At 39.7% G+C, this 20846-nt stretch overlaps 1 protein-coding gene across 1 annotated transcript in view; it reads right to left on the reverse strand.

Moving 5' to 3' along the window:
• Window positions 1-802: 802 nt before the first annotated feature.
• LOC140195328 (peptidase inhibitor 15-like) overlaps window positions 803-20846 on the reverse strand; it is a 41017-nt gene continuing 20973 nt past the window's right edge. The window contains exons 3-6 of the mRNA XM_072253454.1: window positions 20296-20414; window positions 15601-15733; window positions 15389-15504; window positions 803-8806 (exon numbers count right to left, since the gene is read on the reverse strand). Coding sequence (XP_072109555.1) covers window positions 8671-8806; window positions 15389-15504; window positions 15601-15733; window positions 20296-20414 — 504 coding nt within the window. The 3' untranslated portion in view covers window positions 803-8670. The remainder of the gene's footprint in view (window positions 8807-15388; window positions 15505-15600; window positions 15734-20295; window positions 20415-20846) is intronic.

Below are 20846 nucleotides of genomic sequence, written 5' to 3' on the forward strand. Positions count from 1 at the left end.
GCAAAATAGCATTTAAGTAAAAACCACAGCTCAGAACGTATACCTATTGCAATTTGTGGACAAGTTGGAAAGCTGATGGCTACATTATAAATAGAGATGGAAGTGATATCTTGGTTGTGATTGGACAGTTTGACCCTATTGGTTACACTAATGAGAAAGTTACTTATTCCTGAAAGTTTGACCATTCATTTCCCTCTGTAGATGCTGCCTGACCCACTGAGTTCCTCCTGCATTTTCTGTGTTGTTCCAGATTTCCAGCATCTGCAGCCTTTGTCACGATCCCTGCAGAAGGCTGTCCATGTAAATTGAGCACTGCTGGAATTGAGTAATGGGCAGAATTGCAGTAGTAAATCAGCCTCCCCTTGTTTCAATTCCTAGCCAATTGTCACATCACTTTCCAAAATAAAGTGTAGATTGCGGATTAAGTAAAGGGAAAGAGAAAAATGTAACAGGAAAAGAACAAGACATAAGTGGAAAGAAAAACAAAGAAGATGAGGGAATGATGATAAAGACAAGCTACCATGCAGAATTATCAATAGTTATCTGAGGGAATGGTTGCCAAAAACTTACGCCCAGTTCAATTTTCCTTTCTCTTCAAGACAATAGAGAAGAAAACCTTTTGCGATGTGTAACAAGTGATTGATATAATACCACCAATTGATTAGCTGCTGAAGATATTTAAAATTTACCCAAGATGTTCAACTTTTGTTACAAATACCTGGGGTGATCTATTAGAATTTACAATAACTCACAGCTATGAATGACATTTCGAACAATGGAATCTAGAAAAAGTTTTTCATCAATTTTTATTTACCACTCATGGAACACAGTTGTAAAATTATTATTGTACTCTTTAAACAGTCAACTTTCAATTGATAGTAGCTTGTGGATTTCAAAGTGGATGGCAAATCTACGGCGGCATATTTTACGTATCAATCTTACAAAGTTATTTTAAGCACAGATTCAATATTATTGGTAGGTTTGGTACAATACAATGCAATGTAAAATTAAACAGTTAACCAATTATGTTTTATACTGCATAGGAAGCTGTTCAGTTTTCCAAACAATTTATTTTTCAACAAGCTTAATTTTGTTAACTAACCCAACAGATAATAAGCCTCGTTTTCTTGCTTATTAAATAGCTTTCCAACTATGCGGTGGAATAACTGATAAAAGGCTAATTTTAACATTGCCAGTGATGTAAATAGGGAGATATCAGATTGGCTGCATGTTCTACTTCTACCACTATATGTTCTATTGCCTGAAGCAAAGTTGACCTCAGTGGACCTTTAAAACCCCAACATTAAAAAAAATAGTTGCAGAAGGGTTTTTGTTTCCGCTGCCACAGGGTTTTGTAGATTTTGATTTTGTCCAGGCCAAACGTGTACGTTTAAGGCAGTTTTAAGTTTGACCATAAGGTGAAATACATGTTATTTTAAAATACCAATGCTGTTAATTTTATATTTTAAAACAGCATTTTAAATACTAAATGCACAGCACTAATATTTTATTTTATTGATTTAATAAGAAAAGTGTGCTACAATTCTTTGCATGTATGGGACATCAAAAATTGTTGAAATTCCATTCATAAGAGGGAAATTTAGAGCAGGGACAACTGAAGATCCTCTTGGTAATAAAGACACTAAAGAAAGTCTTAAGTCTCTTATTGCTCTTCCAATTCTAGGCTAGTTCTTTATTCTAATGCATTAGGCTTCCCAGTGTACACCGAGAGTGAACATTACATTAGAGGGAGCCATTTAGACAGAGATATAGCGTAAAGATTTTTACTCCTTATGTATATGAAGGATGTAAGTAAGAAAGTCGATTCAATTCAAAATGCATATTTCTGTAAGCACCTGCCAGCTCCAGGCAGATATCCTGGGAGCTCTCAATTTAAAATTGCAGTTAGCACAGTAAGGAAGGATGGACGGTGTTCTATTCTGATTGCTGTGATGAGTAAGTTTTTCTTCAACCGATACCTACATCTAATTTTCCATCTGACAGTAAACTTGACTTTGATTATTAGCTTGGTAGCATAAGTTGTTTAAACCCACCCCATCATAGTTGTATGATACAACCAGTGACACCAGAAGCTGCAACAGTAAGCCCATAGGTTTAATGGATAAAATTGGTAAAATGATTTCAACAGTCCAAACCAATGTTTCAAAGCATTTTCACATTGTGTTTCATCATTTTGATGTCATATGGCCATAGAGAGATACAGTAGATTTGACCCATCAAGTCCATGCTGAGCATCATTCACTTAAACTAATCCTAAGTTAATTCCATCTTTTAAAAATCTTTCCCCACAATGCCATCACCTCCTCCCGCCTGACTCCACACCTTTCCTACAGACTCGGTGTAGCTTACAGTGGCCAAATAACCTACCAACCCACATGTCTTTGGGATGTGGAGGTAAAGCAGAGCACCTGAAGGAAGCCCACACACTCATCGGGAGAACATGCAGTCTCCACAGAGACAGAACCAGAGGCCAGGATTGAACCCACATCACTGTGGGAAAACAGCTGTACTAGTTGCTCCACTGTGCTGCTCCTTTTTGCTGTTCAAGTAGATACTAATGAGATATAAACAATTACAATCTAATTTCAGTGGACTTACATCATATTTAGACCTGTACACCAACACTTTTGGCAGAGAATAATTTCTCTTGCTTGAAACTACAGAGGAGATTGCTGAGACTTTGTCCATTCTTGCTCTCGACAGTTTTAAAAATGCAAAACGAAATCTGAATTTCTCACAACTGAGGAGCAATGAATGGATTTTCCACTGAGTGTTTCTGTTATGGTTTGCCAGTGCTTGACAGAACAGTACAGATTTTACAGAAAAAATGGTCTTCCTGTAAGCTTCAAGGCTTCTACGAGACTTTTCACAGAACAAATGAGTATTTGTTCCTTATGCCATGCTGTACTGTGACAACTAAACACTCCAGAAAAGGATGAAGTGTTCAAAGATTTATATGATGAAATAAAACTTAGAACAATGTTTTTTCTGTTGAAAGGACTTCTTAATTTTCTGATAGTCCTTTTTCTTAGGTAACGTTCTTGCCTACCTAGAATTTCAGTCACAGGAAACATGTATTATATTTCAGTCACTGTGCAGTTAAAATATATTGAAGGATCAATTATAAACAGTGAACAGCATTACATGATCCAACTTGAAATAGCTTCTATGTGTGAGACCTGACTTCTCTGAGCACATAGCTGTTATGTCAACTGGTGTGCACCACACTTTTCATATCTCAACTTCAACACTGGAATGTGAGTACACAGATCCATTATTACAGATGGGACAATCCACAACAATTGCCCAGGTGTAATAGGACAGGATAAATTACACAGGGAAGAAGGCCCCAACAACTTATAGATTCACTTTCAAGGACTCTTCATCTCATGTTCGCGATATGTGTTGCTTATCTATTTATTATTATATTGTATTTTTATTTTTTCTCAGCTGGTAAAACCTGAGGTACTGGTATAGATAAGCACACTCATTTCTCAATTACTAGGAACTTACAGACTATTCTAGAGTTGTTTAGTATTGTGGCTTTCTGGAGATTTACATAAATATTGCTGTGTAGCCCTAATTGTTTAATATTATTTTGTTGTAACTTTGGGATGATACCAGTTGTAAATATTATGACCGGGACAAGGTGTACCCTGTTCACGTTCCATAGTCTTCCAATTTCCTCTTTTAATTCAGCATATTTCTGGTGTTTTTCACTTACTGATTTCTGTATGCTGTGTGTATCTGGAATGGCTATATCACGGCATGGTAACGTAGTGATTAGCACAGTGATTTACAGTACAGGTGACCTGGATTTATTTCCCACTGCTGCCCGTAAAGAGTTTGTATGTTCTCCCTGTAACCACGTGAGTTTCCTCTGGCTGCTCAAGTTTCCTCCCACAGTCCAAAGAAGTACCAGTTGGTTGGTCATTGTAAATTGTCCTGTGATTAGGTTAGGATTAAATCGGGGTATTGCTTGGTGGTGTAGCTCAATAAGCTGGAAGGGCCTACTCTATGCTGTATCTAGTGGGCAGTGACTAGTGGGGTACCGCAAGGCTCGGTGCTGGGACCGCAGCTATTTACAATATACATTAATGATTTAGATGAAGGGATTAAAAGTAACATTAGCAAATTTGCGGATGACACAAAGCTGAGTGGCAGTGTGAAGTGAGGGGAGGATGTTATGAGAATGCAGGATGACTTGGACAGGTTGGGTGAGTGGGCAGATGCATGGCAGATGCAGTTTAATGTGGATGAATGTGAGGTTATCCATTTTGGTGGCAAGAACAGAAGGGCAGATTACTATCTGAATGGTGCCAAGTTAGGAAAAGGGGAAGTACAACGAGATCTGGGTGTCCTTGTTCATCAGTCACTGAAAGTAAGCATACAGGTACAGCAGGCAGTGAAGAAAGCTAATGGCATGTTGGCCTTGATAACAAGGGGAGTTGTGTATAGGAGCAAAGAGGTCCTTCTGCAGTTGTACAAGGCCCTGGTGAGACCACACCTGGAGTATTGTGTGCAATTTTGGACTCCAAATTTGAGGAAGGACATTCTTGTTATTGAGGGAGTGCAGCGTAGGTTCACTGGGTTAATTCCCGGGATGGCGAGACTGTCATATGTTGAAAGATTAGAGCGACTGGGCTTGTATACATTGGAATTTAGAAGGATGAGAGGGGATCTGATTGAAACATATAAGATTATTAATGGATTGGACACGCTAGAGGCAGGAAACATGTTCCCGATGTTGGGGGAGTCCAGAACCAGAGGCCACAGGTTAAGAATAAGGGGTAGACCCATTTAGAATAAGTTGAGGAAAAACTTTTTCACACAGAGGGTTGTGGATCTGTGGAATGCTCTGCCTCAGAAGGCAGTGGAAGCCAATTCTCTGGATTCTTTCAAGAAAGAGTTAGATAGAGCTCTTAAAGATAGCGGAGTCAAGGGATATGAGGAGAAGGCAGGAACGGGATACTGATTGTGGATGATCAGCCATGATCACAGTGAATGGCGGTGCTGGCTCGAAGGGCCAAATGGCCTACTCCTGCACCTATTGTATCTCAATAAATAAATAAATCTATTAAGTAAATTGGTCTTGCTTGTTTATTCTGCAATATTATATCCAGACAGTTATTATATTATGGATTGTCCCATCCATAATAATGGATTAGTCGTAATGTAATTTGTTGGACTCTGATTCTAAAACTGGACCAGGCTTGTACTTATAGTAAGGTATGTTGTCTTTTAAAGCAAGATTTTGGTGAATGATGTTTCTCACTTGATTGTGCCTGTGTAAGGATTCAGATTGAGTTAAACTGCCACAGGATCCTGTAATGTGTTGGATTGTTTCTGATTTTTCTTGGCATTTTCTGCATTGATCAGTTTGAACTTGTTTCTCTTTTGATATGTATTTTTGTTATTTTTTTTTTGCGTTAACCACCTGAATTGTCAAGAGGAACCCCTGCTTCTGGAAAGAGGTCTCCAACTCTGAGCCAGGCGTTCAACGCTTCTTTGTTTACTAGTTGAGCACCCTGTTGGTGAAATCATTCATTGATTCTATTATGGTTACTGGATTCAATGAGTATGCCCAGAGGAAAATGAATCTCAGGGTTCTATACAGTGACCTTATAATAAATTGACTTTGAACAGTCCTTGAAAAGACAGACCTTTTTGGGTAGTGGGAAAAGTTACTGTGTGCATGTGTGTGTTGAGAAGGAGGTGAGGGCAACCAACCTTCTCCTTGGATGTCCTTAGTTACAGCCACAGACATCAAATCTGTGGGCAGCTATTTCCATAACCACCTTGACTTCCTTTACAACAGATCACTCAAAGATCTTTCAAGCGTTAATATTCCAGAAGATTGATAATATATTGCCTCTAAACTGTTTTTCGGTGACATGAAAATTACAAATGCAAATTACCCATTAAGGTTATTCATCCTATCTTGCATCACCTACTTCAGGAAGGTTACTTAAAGTAGAATTAACCAAAATAACAATAAAGAACATGGAGAAAAACCCTCAAGCCCAATTGTGTAATTTTGAGAAATGTTTTCCATTTGAACATCCATTAAAATTAATTTTCATATCACAAACTACTCTGCTATAAAGCAATAAAATTGAGCAGCTGTTTAGAATTATGGATAACAATTTGCAGTGATAACATAAGCTACTTAACTTACTGTGCTAATTTCTTGAAAGCCAGATCAAATACGCCAAATAGAAAATCCAAGTCATAGGTGTTATTAAAGATTATTTTTAAAAGTTTTCCTTGTCATATTTGAGAAGGTATGGTTTCACTAACTTAACCAAAAAGGTGTTGGTCACAAAAATTACCATTTTAGTCAGTGTTCAGTCCACCACCCCTGTCTAATCCAATTTTAGACCATAAGACATAGGAGCAGAATTATACCGCCTATCAAGACTGCTCTGCTGTTTGTTCATAGCAGATTTATTATTGCTCTCAGCCTCCTTCATTTGCCTTCTCCGTTATCTTTGAAGCCCTTACTAATCAAAAACCTATCAACTTCCACTTTAAATATACCCATTGACTTATGCCCCACAGCTGCCTGTGGCAATGAACCCCACTGATCACCATCCTCTGATTAAAGAAATTCCTCCTCATCTCTGTTCTAAAGGGAAATAAATTCATTTTAAATAAATGAGAATGACTTAGAAAAGCTTTTCAGGACCATTAGCCAGTTGAATTAGAATATAGTAGTCGGTTTCTTAATAAATAAAAAAAGATATATGTTTTTTTTAAGTTTTACAATGACCTTGATAAAGGCTGAACATTGATCACCTTGGAATACAGCAAATAAATGGACTGGCAAAATATCACAATGGAAATATTTTGATCAGGAAGGGAACAATATATTTAATTTATAACTTTCTGCAGTCTGAGTCTGCAGTTCTGAATCTACATAAAAAATCACTAAAGCTTGTATTGCACTGAATGTAGTTTGCACCAAAAACTCCACAATTTCGGAGCTACTATTGCCGATATTGAGCAAGTTAAGTGAAAAAGATACAGAGCAACCAAAGATGAAGTTCAGGCCTCTTTGTTTAAGGCACAGATTGTAACCATGTTTAACTTATAAAAATACCTAAATGATTGAGTAATCAGAGTTTACCTAGTAAAAAGGTCACCATTTGTGATTTATTGTGCATAATTACTAATGCCCTGATAACTGAACAATTTAAGACTGTTACACTTTCCGAAAACTGCTTCTTTTCTCCTCTAGTTTATATTAATAATAAATGTGGATTCTTAAAAGTAAATCCAAGCAGCAAAGAGCAATAAGCAGAAAATTAGAATATTGATCTGTTATTCTAATATTACAAACTCAAAATACAGTAAAAGCTGGAGATTTGAAATAAAAAGAGAAAGTACTACAAATGAATTTCAAACACTGACTATGCATATTTCTCTATAGATGCTTCATGACTTCTGAGTGTTCCCTGGATTTCAGTTTTTATATCCTTCCAGTATGTCTGGAAAATGTCCTGTGACCTTTGCTGTAACCATTCCACCAAATTCGATATTGAAGTACTGATGACCATCTCCTCTTGGAGCCAAGCAGTTATCTGTGGCATTGGCATAAGTGTTGTAATTATGTGACACTGACTTCTGTCGTGCCTTTGGATATATTGCCATGTTAAAGACACCAGGAAAATAATCTATTGTTCAGTTTAGAGGGAAAATGCCATCAAAGCAAAGGGCCAAAAATTATTTAAGAAACAAAATGTTGAGGACCTCATAAAGATATAGATTGGGGTCCTCAGAGGAAGAAGAGTAAACATGTAGTCATTGACTGTATTGAATGAAGTGAGTGCAATCTCCTGTAAATATTGCAGATATGTTACTTGTTTTTGGCACAAGAGCCTGCTCATGTGCTACCTGATACAACGGATGTGTTTGTGTCTGAGCTGCCTGGGGCTACGGTTTATAAATTCCAACTGTTATGGAAAAATATATGTGATCAAAATGTGATCATTATGATCAATAGCACCCTTATGACTGTCCTATTTGTTTCTCTATATTTTAATATCTTAGCTAAGTATCTTGAAGTTATGCCTGACATGATTGGCAGGGATTTTAAATAAATGATTAGCACCACAAAAGCTTTAAGAACTAAACTGCCCTCGTTATCCAGAGCAGAGCTTATTAAATTATTTGCAATTGCTTTAATTAATGCTTTCTACAAGCAAATCCCTTAGCTTATCTGACTGTCCCTCCAGTTTTAACGTTATTCTAGGTGTAAACCTAAATACACCCATTATGGATAAATAACAAACTGCTTTTCCAAGTCGGTAACGTTGCGTCATCTCTATGCACAAAACCAGCTGGATACTGCTTTCTATTCTCACCTGCAAATAAAAACATAGCAATATTCTGAAGTTTTATGCTGTTTCTCCTCATAAATACAGTGCCCTGTGTTGATATAATAAATTTTTGCATTTCTATGAGCTAACTCAGTGAAAGTTAAAAGCAGTAAAATGATAATATTAAATATCTCTGTAAAATGGTAAATTTTTCAGTGATAATAATGGGTATATAATATGTTTTGCAAAGTCTTTTCAGCTGACTAGTAACTCAGTTTGAGGAACTAATGTTCCTATTGTGGCATTGGCTACGTATTCTGTAAACAAATCACTTGAACCAGTACAGGTAGTTTGAAGTTACTCGTGGAAAGCACTGATTGTTGTTGCAGGTTCCTCCATAACTGGGTGGGCAGGCTGAGCACGGTGTTCCAATTTTATATGGTGCTTCTCCAATCCAGTTTCCCCTAAACAAATATTAAAACAAGCTATGAAGTTCCAGTGCTTTTTTGACAGAGGTTTAACAGAAAACTTTATATGAGAAATGTAATTATGTGGACTTTAGAAAGGTTAAGAGGAAGGAACACATACCAATCCTCATAGAGGGATCAAAAGTAGAGAGAAAGGGAGCAATTTCAAGCTCCTGGGTGTCAATATCTCTGAGGATCTAACCTGGTCCAATATATGCAGCTATAAAGAAGACAAGGCTGTGGCTATATTTCATCAGGATTTTGAGGAAATTAGGCTTGTCACCTAAAATAGTCAAAAACGTCTACAGATGTAACGTGGAGAGCACTCTTGACTGGCTGAATCGTTGTTTGGTATGGGCTACTGCACAGGACTGTAGTAAGCTGTCATGAGTTGTAAAATTAGTCAGCTCCATCGTGGGCATTGACCTTTGTAATATCCAAGACATCTTCAAGGAGCGGTGCCTCAGAAAAGCGGCTTCCATCATCAAGGAACCTCACCAGCCAGGACATGCACTCTTCTCATTGTTACTTTTATTTTAGTTTCTGTTTTTGACTACTTATCTCAAATTAACTGTTTAATATACCTATATACAGTGCCTATAAAAAGCATAAGCCCCGCTCCTTGGAAGTTTTCATGTTTTATTGTTTTACAACATTGAATCAAAATAGATTTAATTTGGCTCTTTTGGCACTATCAACAGAAAAGATTCTTTCATGCCAAAGTGAAAACTAATTTCTATAAACTGATCTAAATTAACTACAAGTATAAAACACAAACTAATTGTTTGCATCAAGTATTCATCTCCTTTAATATGACACATCAAATCATCTCTGGTGCAGCCAATTGGTTTTAGCATTCACATAATCAGTTAAATGGAGATCACCTGTGTACAGTCAAGGTGTTTCAATTGATTGTAGTAAAAAATACACCTGTACCAGGAAGGTTCAACTGCTGGTGAGTCAGTATCCTGGCAAAAAAACTACACCATGAAGACAAAAGAATACTCCAAGTGACTCCATAAAAAGTTTTTGAAAAACCACAAGTCAGAAGATGGATACAAGAAAATTTCCAAGTCACTAAATATACCTCAGAGTACAGTTAAGTCAATCATCAATATGGCACAGCTCTAACTCTGCCTAGAGCAGGCTGTCCTCAAAAACTGAGTGACTATGCAAAAAGGGGACTTGTGAGGGAGGCCAGCAAGAGACCTATGCCAACACTGGAGGAGTTACAAGCTTCAGTGTCTGAAATGGGAGAGACTTTGCATACAACTGTTGCCCAGGTGCTTTACCAACTGTGGCTTTATGGGAGAATAGCAAAGAGAAAGCCACTGTTGAAAAACACACACGTGAAATCTGAGCTAGCATTTGCCAGAAGGCATGTGGGAGACTCTGAAATCAGCTGGAAGAAGGTTCTATGGCTTGGTGAAACCAAAATAGAGCTATTGGCCATTAGACTAAACACTATGTTTGGCATAAGCCAAACACTGCACATTATCAAAAACACACCATCCCTACGGTGAAGCATGGTGGTGGCTGCATCATGCTGTGGGGATACTTAACTGCAACAAGCCCTGGAAGGCTTGTAAGGTGAATGCAGCAAAGTACAGGGATATCCTGGAGGAAAATCTGATGCAGTCTGCATGAGAACTGCGATTTGGAAGAAGATTTGTTTTCCAGCAAGACAATGACCCCAACTGTTAAGCCAAAGCTACACAGGAATTGCTTATAAACAACAAAGTTAATGTCCTGCAGTGGCCAACTCAAGAGTCCAGACCTCAATCCAAATGAGAATTTGTGGCTGGACTTGAAAAGGTTTGTTCACTTACGATCCCCATCCAATCTGACAGAGCTTGAGCAGTTTTGTAAAGATGAATAAGGGAAAAATTGCAGGGTCCAGATGTGCAAAGCTGATAGAGACCTATCCACACACACTCAAGGCTGTAATTGCTTCCAGAGGTGCATCTACTAAATACTGATTTGTAAGGGGTGAATACTTATGTGATCAATTATTTTGTGTTTTATATCTGTAATTAATTTATCTTACTTTGTAGAGATTTGTTTTCACTTTGGCATGAAAGAATCTTTTTCTGCTGATCAGTGTCAATAAAAGCCAAATTAAATCCACTGTGATTCAATGTTGTAAAACTTCTGGGGGGGGGGGGGGATGTGGGTTGAATACTTTTTATAGACACTGTAAACTTCAATTCAGTTTTTTTTCTATGTTTATCTTGTATTTCATTGTACTGTTGCTGCAAAGTTAAATTTCATGACATGCGGCAATGATATTAAACCTTTGAAGATGGGACCTTTGAAGTGTGCTTCAGAAAGCTTTGAGTTGATGGACCTTATGGAAATCTGGTACTTAGTTGCCTGAATACACTTCAATCTAGAGAATCAAAGAAAAATAATAGAGCAGGTCTGAAAGCATGCCTTGTAACACTTGCTCTTAGGTGTTTAAAATGTGTTTAGCAACATAATTAATTACAGTAGCTGACAGAAAACAGAGTAGCGATTAACGGGTCCCTTTCGGAATGGCAGGCGGTGACCAGTGGGGTACCGCAGGGTTCAGTGCTGGGACCGCAGCTGTTTACAATATATATTAATGATTTAGATGAGGGAATTGAAAGCAACATTAGCAAATTTGCTGATGACACAAAGCTGGGAGGCAGTGTGAAATGTGAGGAGGATGTTATGAGAATGCAGGGTGACTTGGACAGGCTGGGAGGCTGGGTGACTGGGCAGATGCATGGCAGATGCAGTTTAATGTGGATAAGTGTTAGGTTATCCACTTTGGTGGTAAGAACGGGAAGGCAGATTATTATCTAAATGGAGTCAAATTAGGAAAAGGGGAAGCACAACGAGATCTAGGTGTTCTTGTACATCAGTCACTGAAAGCAAGTATGCAAGTACAGCAGGCAGTGAAAAAAGCTAATGGCATGCAGGCCTTCACAACAAGGGGATTTGAGTATAAGAGCAAAGAGGTCCTTCTGCAGCTGTACAGGGCCCTGGTGAGACCACACCTGGAGTACTGTGTGCAGTTTTGGTCTCCAAATTTGAGGAAGGACATTCTTGCTATGGAGGAAGTGCAGCGTAGGTTCACAAGGTTAATTCCTGGGATGGCGGGACTGTCATATGTCGAAAGATTGGAGCGACTGGGCTTGTATACACTGGAATTTAGAAGGCTGAGAGGGGATCTTATTGAAACATATAAGATTATTAAGGGATTGGACACACTGCAGGCAGGAAGCATGTTCCCACTGATGGGTGAGTCCAGAACCAGAGGCCACAGTTTAAGAATTAGGGTAGGCCATTTAGAACGGAGTTGAGGAAAAACTTTTTCACCCAGAGAGTGGTGGATATATGGAATGCTCTGCCCCAGAAGGCTGTGGAGGCCAAGTCTCTGGATGCTTTCAAAAAAGAGATGGATAGAGCTCTTAAAGATAGTGGAATCAAAGGTTATGGGGATAAGGCAGGAACTGGATACTGATAGTGGATGATCAGCCACGATCACAGTGAATGGCGGTGCTGGCTCGAAGGGCCGAATGGCCTACTCCACCTATTGTCTATAAATTGTTGACAATTGTTGGACATATTTTGATATAATTTATATTAAATTGAGCAAAAGTGTTTCATACATAATTTGTTTCGGAATCTCTGCTCTTTAAGACATTCTCTTTTCAAATGAGAGGAGAAACAGATCCATTGCTAAAAGTTTCACAACTATTGTACCAGAGCTAATTCATGATGGCTCAATATGCGAGTAAAGAAAAAGCATCTAACATTTAATTTGAGTCTAGACTATTAATTAAAGTATTTACTAACTTGCTCTAAATCATTCTTGTTCAATGAGGGACCTTGGGTGCTGATTTGGACATCACTGTCAGTGGGATAGCAATTTGCAATTAACACAAGCCCTTTGATCCAGTGTGGACCACACATGGAATTTACACAGACTGCTTATTAACTTAGCTTCGACAGCTGGCTGCTGCTTACTGCTGTCTTTATTCTCCTACTGCATCACCACCATTTCATGAGTAGCTAGCAACTCTTCAAGCCTACACAAACTAAAGCGAGCCAGAACCTCGTAAAGGAGAGATGGTGAGAAATCACCCCAGGGCTCATATCAGTGTATTTGATAGCCAAAGTTGAACAACAGTGAGAAGAGGCACACAGATTTTCAGAACTCCAGAGGGCTTGGTAGAGGACACGGAAAGAGCAGTGGAAGGAATCGCTATCAAAGCCAACACAAAGTGACAAGGTTCAGTGAAATTGCTGCAAGACATTCAGTGAGCTCACACATGGTCAGATCAATGCAAATTCCCAAAGCTGCCTTCCGCCAACTATGTCCCTAGGCTCACCCATTGTTCACTGTACAGCATTCCTGTCACTTAGGCACTATCAACACCGAGCACTCCTATTCCCAACATACAGTCACATTTTTACCATTATTCCACATTACTTGCTCACACGCTTCTTGACTGCAGTCTTGCACAATGTGACATTATCATTGGGAGGACCAGAACAAGGTGAACAAAGTTTGTTGGCCCTCTAAGTCGCATTCTTTGCTATGACGTCTGTCAAAGCTATCACCTTTTTGAGAGCTTCTGAATGTTCCTGATGTTAGATGGTAGCCGTAGTCATAGCACACTTCAGCACAGAAACAGGCCCTTCAGCCCATCTAGTCCATTCCAAACTATTAATCTGCCGTCCCATCAACCTGCACCCAGATCCCTCTCATCCATTTACCTCTTCAAACTTCCCTTAAATGTTGAAACTGAACATGCGTCCGCCACTTCCACTGGCAGATAATTGCACACTCTTACTCTAACCCTCTGAGTGAAGAAGTTCCCCCTTTAACACCTTACCTTTCACCTTTAATCCATGACCTCTAGTTCTAGTCTCATCCCTCCTCAGTGCAAAAAGCCTGCTTGTATTTACCCTGTCTATATCCCTCATTATTTTGTATACCTCTATCAAATCCACCTTTATTCTTCTATGTTCTGAGGAATAAAGTCCTCACCCATTCAATTTTTCCCTAGAACTCGGGTCCTCAAATCCTGGCAACATCCTTGTAAATTTTCTCTGCATCCTTTTAATTTTACTGATGTTGTTCCTGTAAGTAGGTGACCAGAATCACACACAATACTTTAAATTAGACCTCACCAATATCTTATACAACTTCAACACAACATCCCAACCCCTGTACCCAATACTTTGACTTATGAAGGCCAATGTGCCAAAAGCTTTATGACCTTATTTCAAGAAATTATAGATCTGTATTCCTCCATCCATTTGTTCTACTGCACTCCTCAGTGCTCTGCCACTCACTCTGTAAGTTCTACCCCACCCTTAGAGTGCACCACCTCACACTTTTCTGCATTAAATTCCATCTGCCATATTTAGTCCATTTTCCCAGTAGTGAACTAGACGAGTTTTATTGTTAAAAAGTCTTATAGTTAACATTACAAATAATAGATTTCTATTCCAAACATTTAATTATTTTATTTAAATTTTCCTAGCTCTTGCAGTGATATTTAAGTTCATGTCTCCATTAGTTTTGGTCTCCAAATTTGAGGAAGGACATTCTAGCTATTGAGGGAGTACAGCGTAGATTCACGAGGTTAATTCCTGGGATGGCGGGACTGTCATACGTTGAAAGATTGGAGCGACTGGGGTTGTATACACTGGAATTCAGAAGGATGAGAGGGGATCTGATTGAAACATATAAGATTATTAAGGGATTGGACATGCTAGAGGCAAGAAACATGTTCCTGATGTTGGGGAAGTCCAGAACCAGAGGCCACAGTTTAAGAATAAGGGGTAGACCATTTAGAACGGAGTTGAGAAAAACTTTTTTACCCAGAGGGTTGTGGTTCTGTGGAATGCTCTGCCTCAGAAGGCAGTGAAGGCCAATTCTCTGGATTCTTTCAAGAAAGAGTTAGATAGAGCTCTTAAAGATAGTGGAGTCAAGGGATATGGGGAGAAAGCAGGAAAAGGGTACTGATTGTGGATGATCAGCCATGATCACAGTGAATGGCGGTGCTGGCTCAAAGGGCTGAATGGCCAACTCCTGCACCTATTGTCTATTGTCCAGATGAATAGTTTGGGCTTCTGGGTCTTCATTTTGCAATTTGATGACTTCACCACTGTGATCTGGCAGAAGATACTGTTCCCTCAGTATAGAACCTAACCATCCTATTAATTTCTCCAGCAAGTTACTTTCAATATTGAAAAGCTGAAAGGTTAGCCCAGTGTGAATCTGGTGGCTAATATCAAATGAAGTTAGCCTGCCGGTGGTGTAGTGGCACCCGTGCCGGTCTTCAAATCCGGCCAGCTCCTTGCACGCTTTCCATCCGTGCTGGGTTGAGCGTCGAGCTAGCAACTCGACCTTGTTAAAAAAAAAACAGACATATGCAAAAGAAAGGGCAAGGTTGCCACTCAATACACCAGAAGGCACGGAGAGGAGCAACTAAAACAAAATAAGATCAAATGAAGTATGCAAGTGTACAGAACATCTAACTAACCAGATAGGTAGAAAATAAAATGCAATTAGTTGGGGTAAATCTGAGCACTTACTTTGGAGCATAGTTGCATACAAGGTAAAAAGCCCGTCGCCAGGTGGACCCCCAGACATACATGTTGCTGCAGGTATGGATTGCACACCCTATTCGGTTGGATGTTGCCCAAACCATCTGAAACGCAACAAGCATTGTTTTCAGTTATTATGCAACATAGATTCTTGAGACATTTTAATAAGAAGTCTGACGAAATATCAAAAAGGTTTTTACCTGGGTGTAGTGAGTACATACTGGTCCATAACATTTCAGGGGACACCTGGGGTTACAGTCTTGAGGATATGGAAATCTGTAATCCTTTACTTCATCGTACCAAGGTTTTACCAGCTGTAGAATATTTCGATAGCTACTCAGGATAATAAATATTTTAAGCTATTAGATGTTTGCTATAAGGCCAAAGCAATGACTAAACACTTGCATTTCTATAGCCAATCTACAACTCTGCCAATCTATTTCATAGACAATCACATAAAATGAAGAGAAACACACACAAAATGCTACAGGAACTCAGCAGGCCAAGCTGCGTCTATGGAGCAGAACCATCATCATCATCATCAGGTGCCGTGCCCAGTTCCAGCTTTGACTGCCATGGCCCACACACTCCTATTTTGGGTCAAGTGGATAAGTGGAGAGCAGAATAAACATTCAATATTTCAGGCCAAGACCCTTCATCAGGACTCGGTATCAAGTGTAAAGGAGAATGATATAATTCTTACTCTGGATCCGATGCAGCATAAAAAAAAACAAAATAACATGAAGAACACAATAATAAGAGAAAAAATTAATATAAATAGATAAAATAGCCTCTATGCATAGATTGATTGTAAGTACATAAAGGAAATAGGTACAGGAGTATCTGTTCATAAGGTGATTCTGACAGGAAATGATTAAGAAGTAGTGGTGGGGTCAGTTAGCAGGTTGGTGGGTGGAGGTGTTCATCAGTCTGACTGCTTAGGGAAAGTAACTGTGAGTCTGGTGCCCCTGTCATGGATGCCACATAACCTCTTCACTACTGGCAGTGGGACAAGCAGTCCATGAGCAGGGTAGGTGGGATCTTTCGTGATGTTGCTGGCCTTTTTCTGGCATCCCTCTGTCCCACAGCTACGCCTCTAGTTCCATTGCGCTGAGCAGTGACACTCCGCAGGGCTGTGCACTCAGACCGCTGCTGTTAACACTGCTGAGGCATGACCGTGTCGCAGGATTCAGCTCAAATGGAGTTATCAAGTTTGCGGATGACGCAACAGTGGTTGGCCTCATCAACAACTATGATGAGGCGGAGTACAGAGAGGAAGTGAAGCGACTGGTGGACGGATGTGAGAAGAACGATCTAAGTCTGAACGTGGAGAAGACCAAGGAAATTGTTGTGGACTTCAGGAAGGTGCAGATGAACCATCCCCCTCTGCGAATACATGGCTCCTCTGTAGAGAGAGTTAAGTGCACCAAGTCCCTGGGAGTTCACATGGTGAATAACTTCACCTGATCCCTTACTATCACCTCCCTGGACAAGAAAGCACAGGAGCGCCCCCATTTCTTAAGCAGATTGAGGCAAGTGAGGCTACTCCCCGACCCCCCAGTCTTAACTGAATTTTACAGGAACACCATTGAGAGCATCCTGACAAGTTACATCTCCTTCTGGTATGGGAACAACCAAGCATCAGACCGGAAGTCCTCACAAAGAACGGTGAGAACAGCTGAGAGAATCATAGGGGTGTCCCTACCATCCATCGGGGATGTTTATCAGGAGCACTGCATACGCAGGGCCCTTGGTATTATCAAGGATCCCACCCGTCCATCCAGCATCCTCTTTGACTTTCTACCATCAGGCAGGAGGCTCTGATGCATAAAAACAAAAACGGTCAGGATCAGAAACAGTGTCTTCCCTCAGGCCATAAAGCTTCTGAACTCCCTGCCACATCACATTCAAAGTGTCACTGGTTAATCTGTTCTGTACCTCACAATACTTAATTGGTGCACGTTAGTTTGTTATTTATGCGTGAATCATCTGTAGATTTTATCCTTATTTACATGTTATTGTTATGTTATGTGTACTACTGTGCTTTACAGTCTGGTTTGGAGAAATGATGGGGTGGTACATTGGATTAGTAAGTATGCAGCTGATACTAAGATAGGTGGCGTTGTGGATAATGAAGTAGGTTTTCAAAGCTTGCAGAGAGATTTAGGCCAGTTAGAAGAGTGGGCTGAAAGATGGCAGATGGAGTTTAATGCTGAAAAATGTGAAGTGCTACATTTTGGTAGGACTAATCAAAATAGGACATACATGGTAAATGGTAGGGCATTGAAGAATGCAGTAGAACAGAGAGATCTGGGAATAATGGTGCATAGTTCCCTGAAGGTGAAATCTCATGTTGATTGGGTGGTGAAGAAAGCTTTTGGTATGCTGGCCTTTATAAATCAGAGCATTGAGTATAAGAGTTGGGATGTAATGTTAAAATTGTACAAGGCATTTGTAAGGCCAAATTTTGAGTATTGTGTATAGGTTTGATCACCGAATTATAGGAAAGATGTCAACAAAATAGAGAGAGTACAGAGAAGATTTACTAGAATGTTACCTGGATTTCAGCACCTAAGTTACAGAGAAAGGTTGAACAAGTTGGGTCTTTATTCTTTGGAGCATAGAAGGTTGAGGGGGGACTTGATAGAGGTATTTAAAATTATGAGGGGGTTGGATAGAGTTGACGTGGATAGGCTTTTTCCATTGAGAGTAGGGGAGATTCAAACAAGAGGACATGAGTTGAGAGTTAGGGGGCAAAAGTTTAGGGGTAACATGAGGGGGAACTTCTTTACTCAGAGCGTGGTAGCTGTGTGGAATGAACTTCCAGCAGAAGCGGTAGAGGCAGGTTCAATATTGTAACTTAAAGTAAAATTGGATAACTACATGTACAGGAAAGAAATGGAGGGTTATGGGCTGAGTGCAGGTAGATGGGACTAGGTGAGAGTAAGCATTCAGCATGGACTAGAAGGGACGAGATGGCCTGTTTCTGTGCTGTAATTGTTATATGGTTATATGGTTATTTGATGATGTACATGTACATCGTTAATGACAATAAACTTGACTTGACTTGAGATGAAAGATGCTTTGGCAATATTCACTGAAAAAAGGAATATAGACCGGGAATCCAAATAATATCCTATTTTCTTCCTATGGATTCAGAGAATCTTTCGTATTGATATGAGTTACTTAAAAAAGAATCCTGGTTTAACATTTTCAGCTGAAGAGCTTTACCTCTAATAATTCAGATCTCTATATATGGCATTGGAATGGAAGGGTCTCAACCCGAAATGCTGCTTATTTATTCCCCTCCACAGATGCTGTCTACCTCGCTGAGTTCCTCCAGTAAGTGTGTGTAAGTCAAATTCTCAAGTGGGGTCAACTTGCAGTCTAACAGCGAGTGATCGCCTTAGTCATTTTTCTTGGGATCACAAGATCCTGTTGGACATTGTTATTGAGGAATGCTGCAAGTCTGATTCACTGATTTATTGGTGGATGGCGGGGTAACTGCGTTGCCTCAGTTACAGCAAGGACTAGGCCTCAAGCCACGGTGTTGCCTGTTTACAACCTCCCACGCGGGAGGCGTTGGAGTTGGTGCTGCCAGCCCCCCTCCCACCGCCAATCCCCCCGTCCACCCAGTGTTCGTCTGCAAAAGACAAGCGGTATTGTGTTTGACTGCAGACTCCGGCAACATTCATGGACTCGGGGTCTTGTACTATATATTTTTGTGTGACTGTATTTTATTGATATCTTATGTGCTTGCTATCTTATAAGTGCTACCGTACATCTGCCTTGTGGTGTGTGTGACTGTTGGTATTATGTTTGGTATCTTGGTCCTGGAGTAAAGCTTTATTGTTTAACTGTATTCCTGTATGTTTGAACAACAACTAATTTGTAACCTTGTGGATGATCAATTATACTAAGATGATAATTAGACAATAAATGGACACTGCTTATTATAACTATTAATTTAATCTAACATTGTATTTTTTTCAGTACAAGTAGCCTAACATATCAAGTGTGAATTATTAGTACATTTTCCTTAGAATATGCTTGCATGGTGCAGCTTAAATCCATTACAGAAAACTTACCTGCATCATTTTATTCCCTATTTTTACTTGGAGAATTTTTCTCCAATCCTGAGGAAGGATCTCAGCCCTAAGCATCGACTGTACTCGTTTCCATAGATGCGGCCTGGCCTACTGATTTCCTCCAGCATTTTGTGTGTTGCTGGTTTCCAGCATCTGCAGGTTTTCTCTGGTTTGTGATTCATGCCTCTGATTCTTCCTGGCATAGAATTCTGACTCTGTAATCCATATTATAGAACCTCATCTTCTCATGTGGGATCCTAGACAGACTAGAGCAGGAGTTCCCAAAATGGGGTCCATGGAACCCTTGCTTAATGGTATTGGTCCATGGCATAAAAAAACATTGGAAACCCTTGGTCTAGAGGATCTGAAATCAGCAAAAATCTGCAGTAAGAGCTCAGTGGGGTCAAAGAGTTATTATAAATTCCTTTCCTCTCACAGATGCTGCTCAACCCATTAAGTTCTTTGTTTGTTCCTCCAGATTCCAGCATCTGCAGTTTCCAGATCTGAAATTAAATCGTATTCTGCCCTCAAAGGCATGCATAGTTATCAATATCTACCACTGGAACTTAGAATCCTGATTGATTCTTCCCTTGTCTAATATTGGTTGATTGAGATCAACATCTGATTCCACCAGTAACTGCTAGGCTGAGAGTAGCAAATTAGCACAAGTGGGAATGGGAATATGGATCCTCCTGGTTGACATGACTCAGGGCACAGAGAGAAGCAAATTAACTTTCTATAGAAAAGGAAATAATATTTTGCTCTTCACAATTCGAAACACGCTATTTAAAAAAAAAAATCATTCACCGTCCAGAGCGAACTGAAAGATTTTGTCCGAGGAATCTCAGTAAATATTTTGGTCCATGATCCCATATACAAGTGGCAGCCCAAGACTCAGCAGATTTTGCAAGATTTTCATCCCATATCTGTATTAAGGTAAGAAGAAAAAAAATCACTTTGCATTATAAACTAAGATGTATGCCATATTTTCCAACAATTACACGATGAACTCCATGGATGAAGATTTTGCATTTAGTATTTGCTTTTCCATCTTAATTTCTGGTGACTATTCCTGCTCAGACACTATGGCTAAAGGATATTCCACCAATGAGCATCCTCCTTTTGAATATGCAGGCTATAATCTAAAAGGTGTCATAGCCATAGCGGGGGCATGCTCCAATACCTATTAAATACTCCCAATGTCGTATACCTCAAATAGCCTCTGATAATCAAGAGCAGCTCCTGGCCTTCATTTGTGACTGACTCAGTTACCAAGCCCGGTGGAATCATTCCTATTGACAGGCGAAGGGACAAAGGCAAGTTACTGGTGCCTTAAAACCAGTCACTTCAGGAAGATG

The sequence above is a fragment of the Mobula birostris genome, chromosome 1 (assembly GCF_030028105.1).
Source record: "Mobula birostris isolate sMobBir1 chromosome 1, sMobBir1.hap1, whole genome shotgun sequence".
Classification (NCBI taxonomy): Eukaryota; Metazoa; Chordata; class Chondrichthyes; order Myliobatiformes; family Myliobatidae; genus Mobula; species Mobula birostris.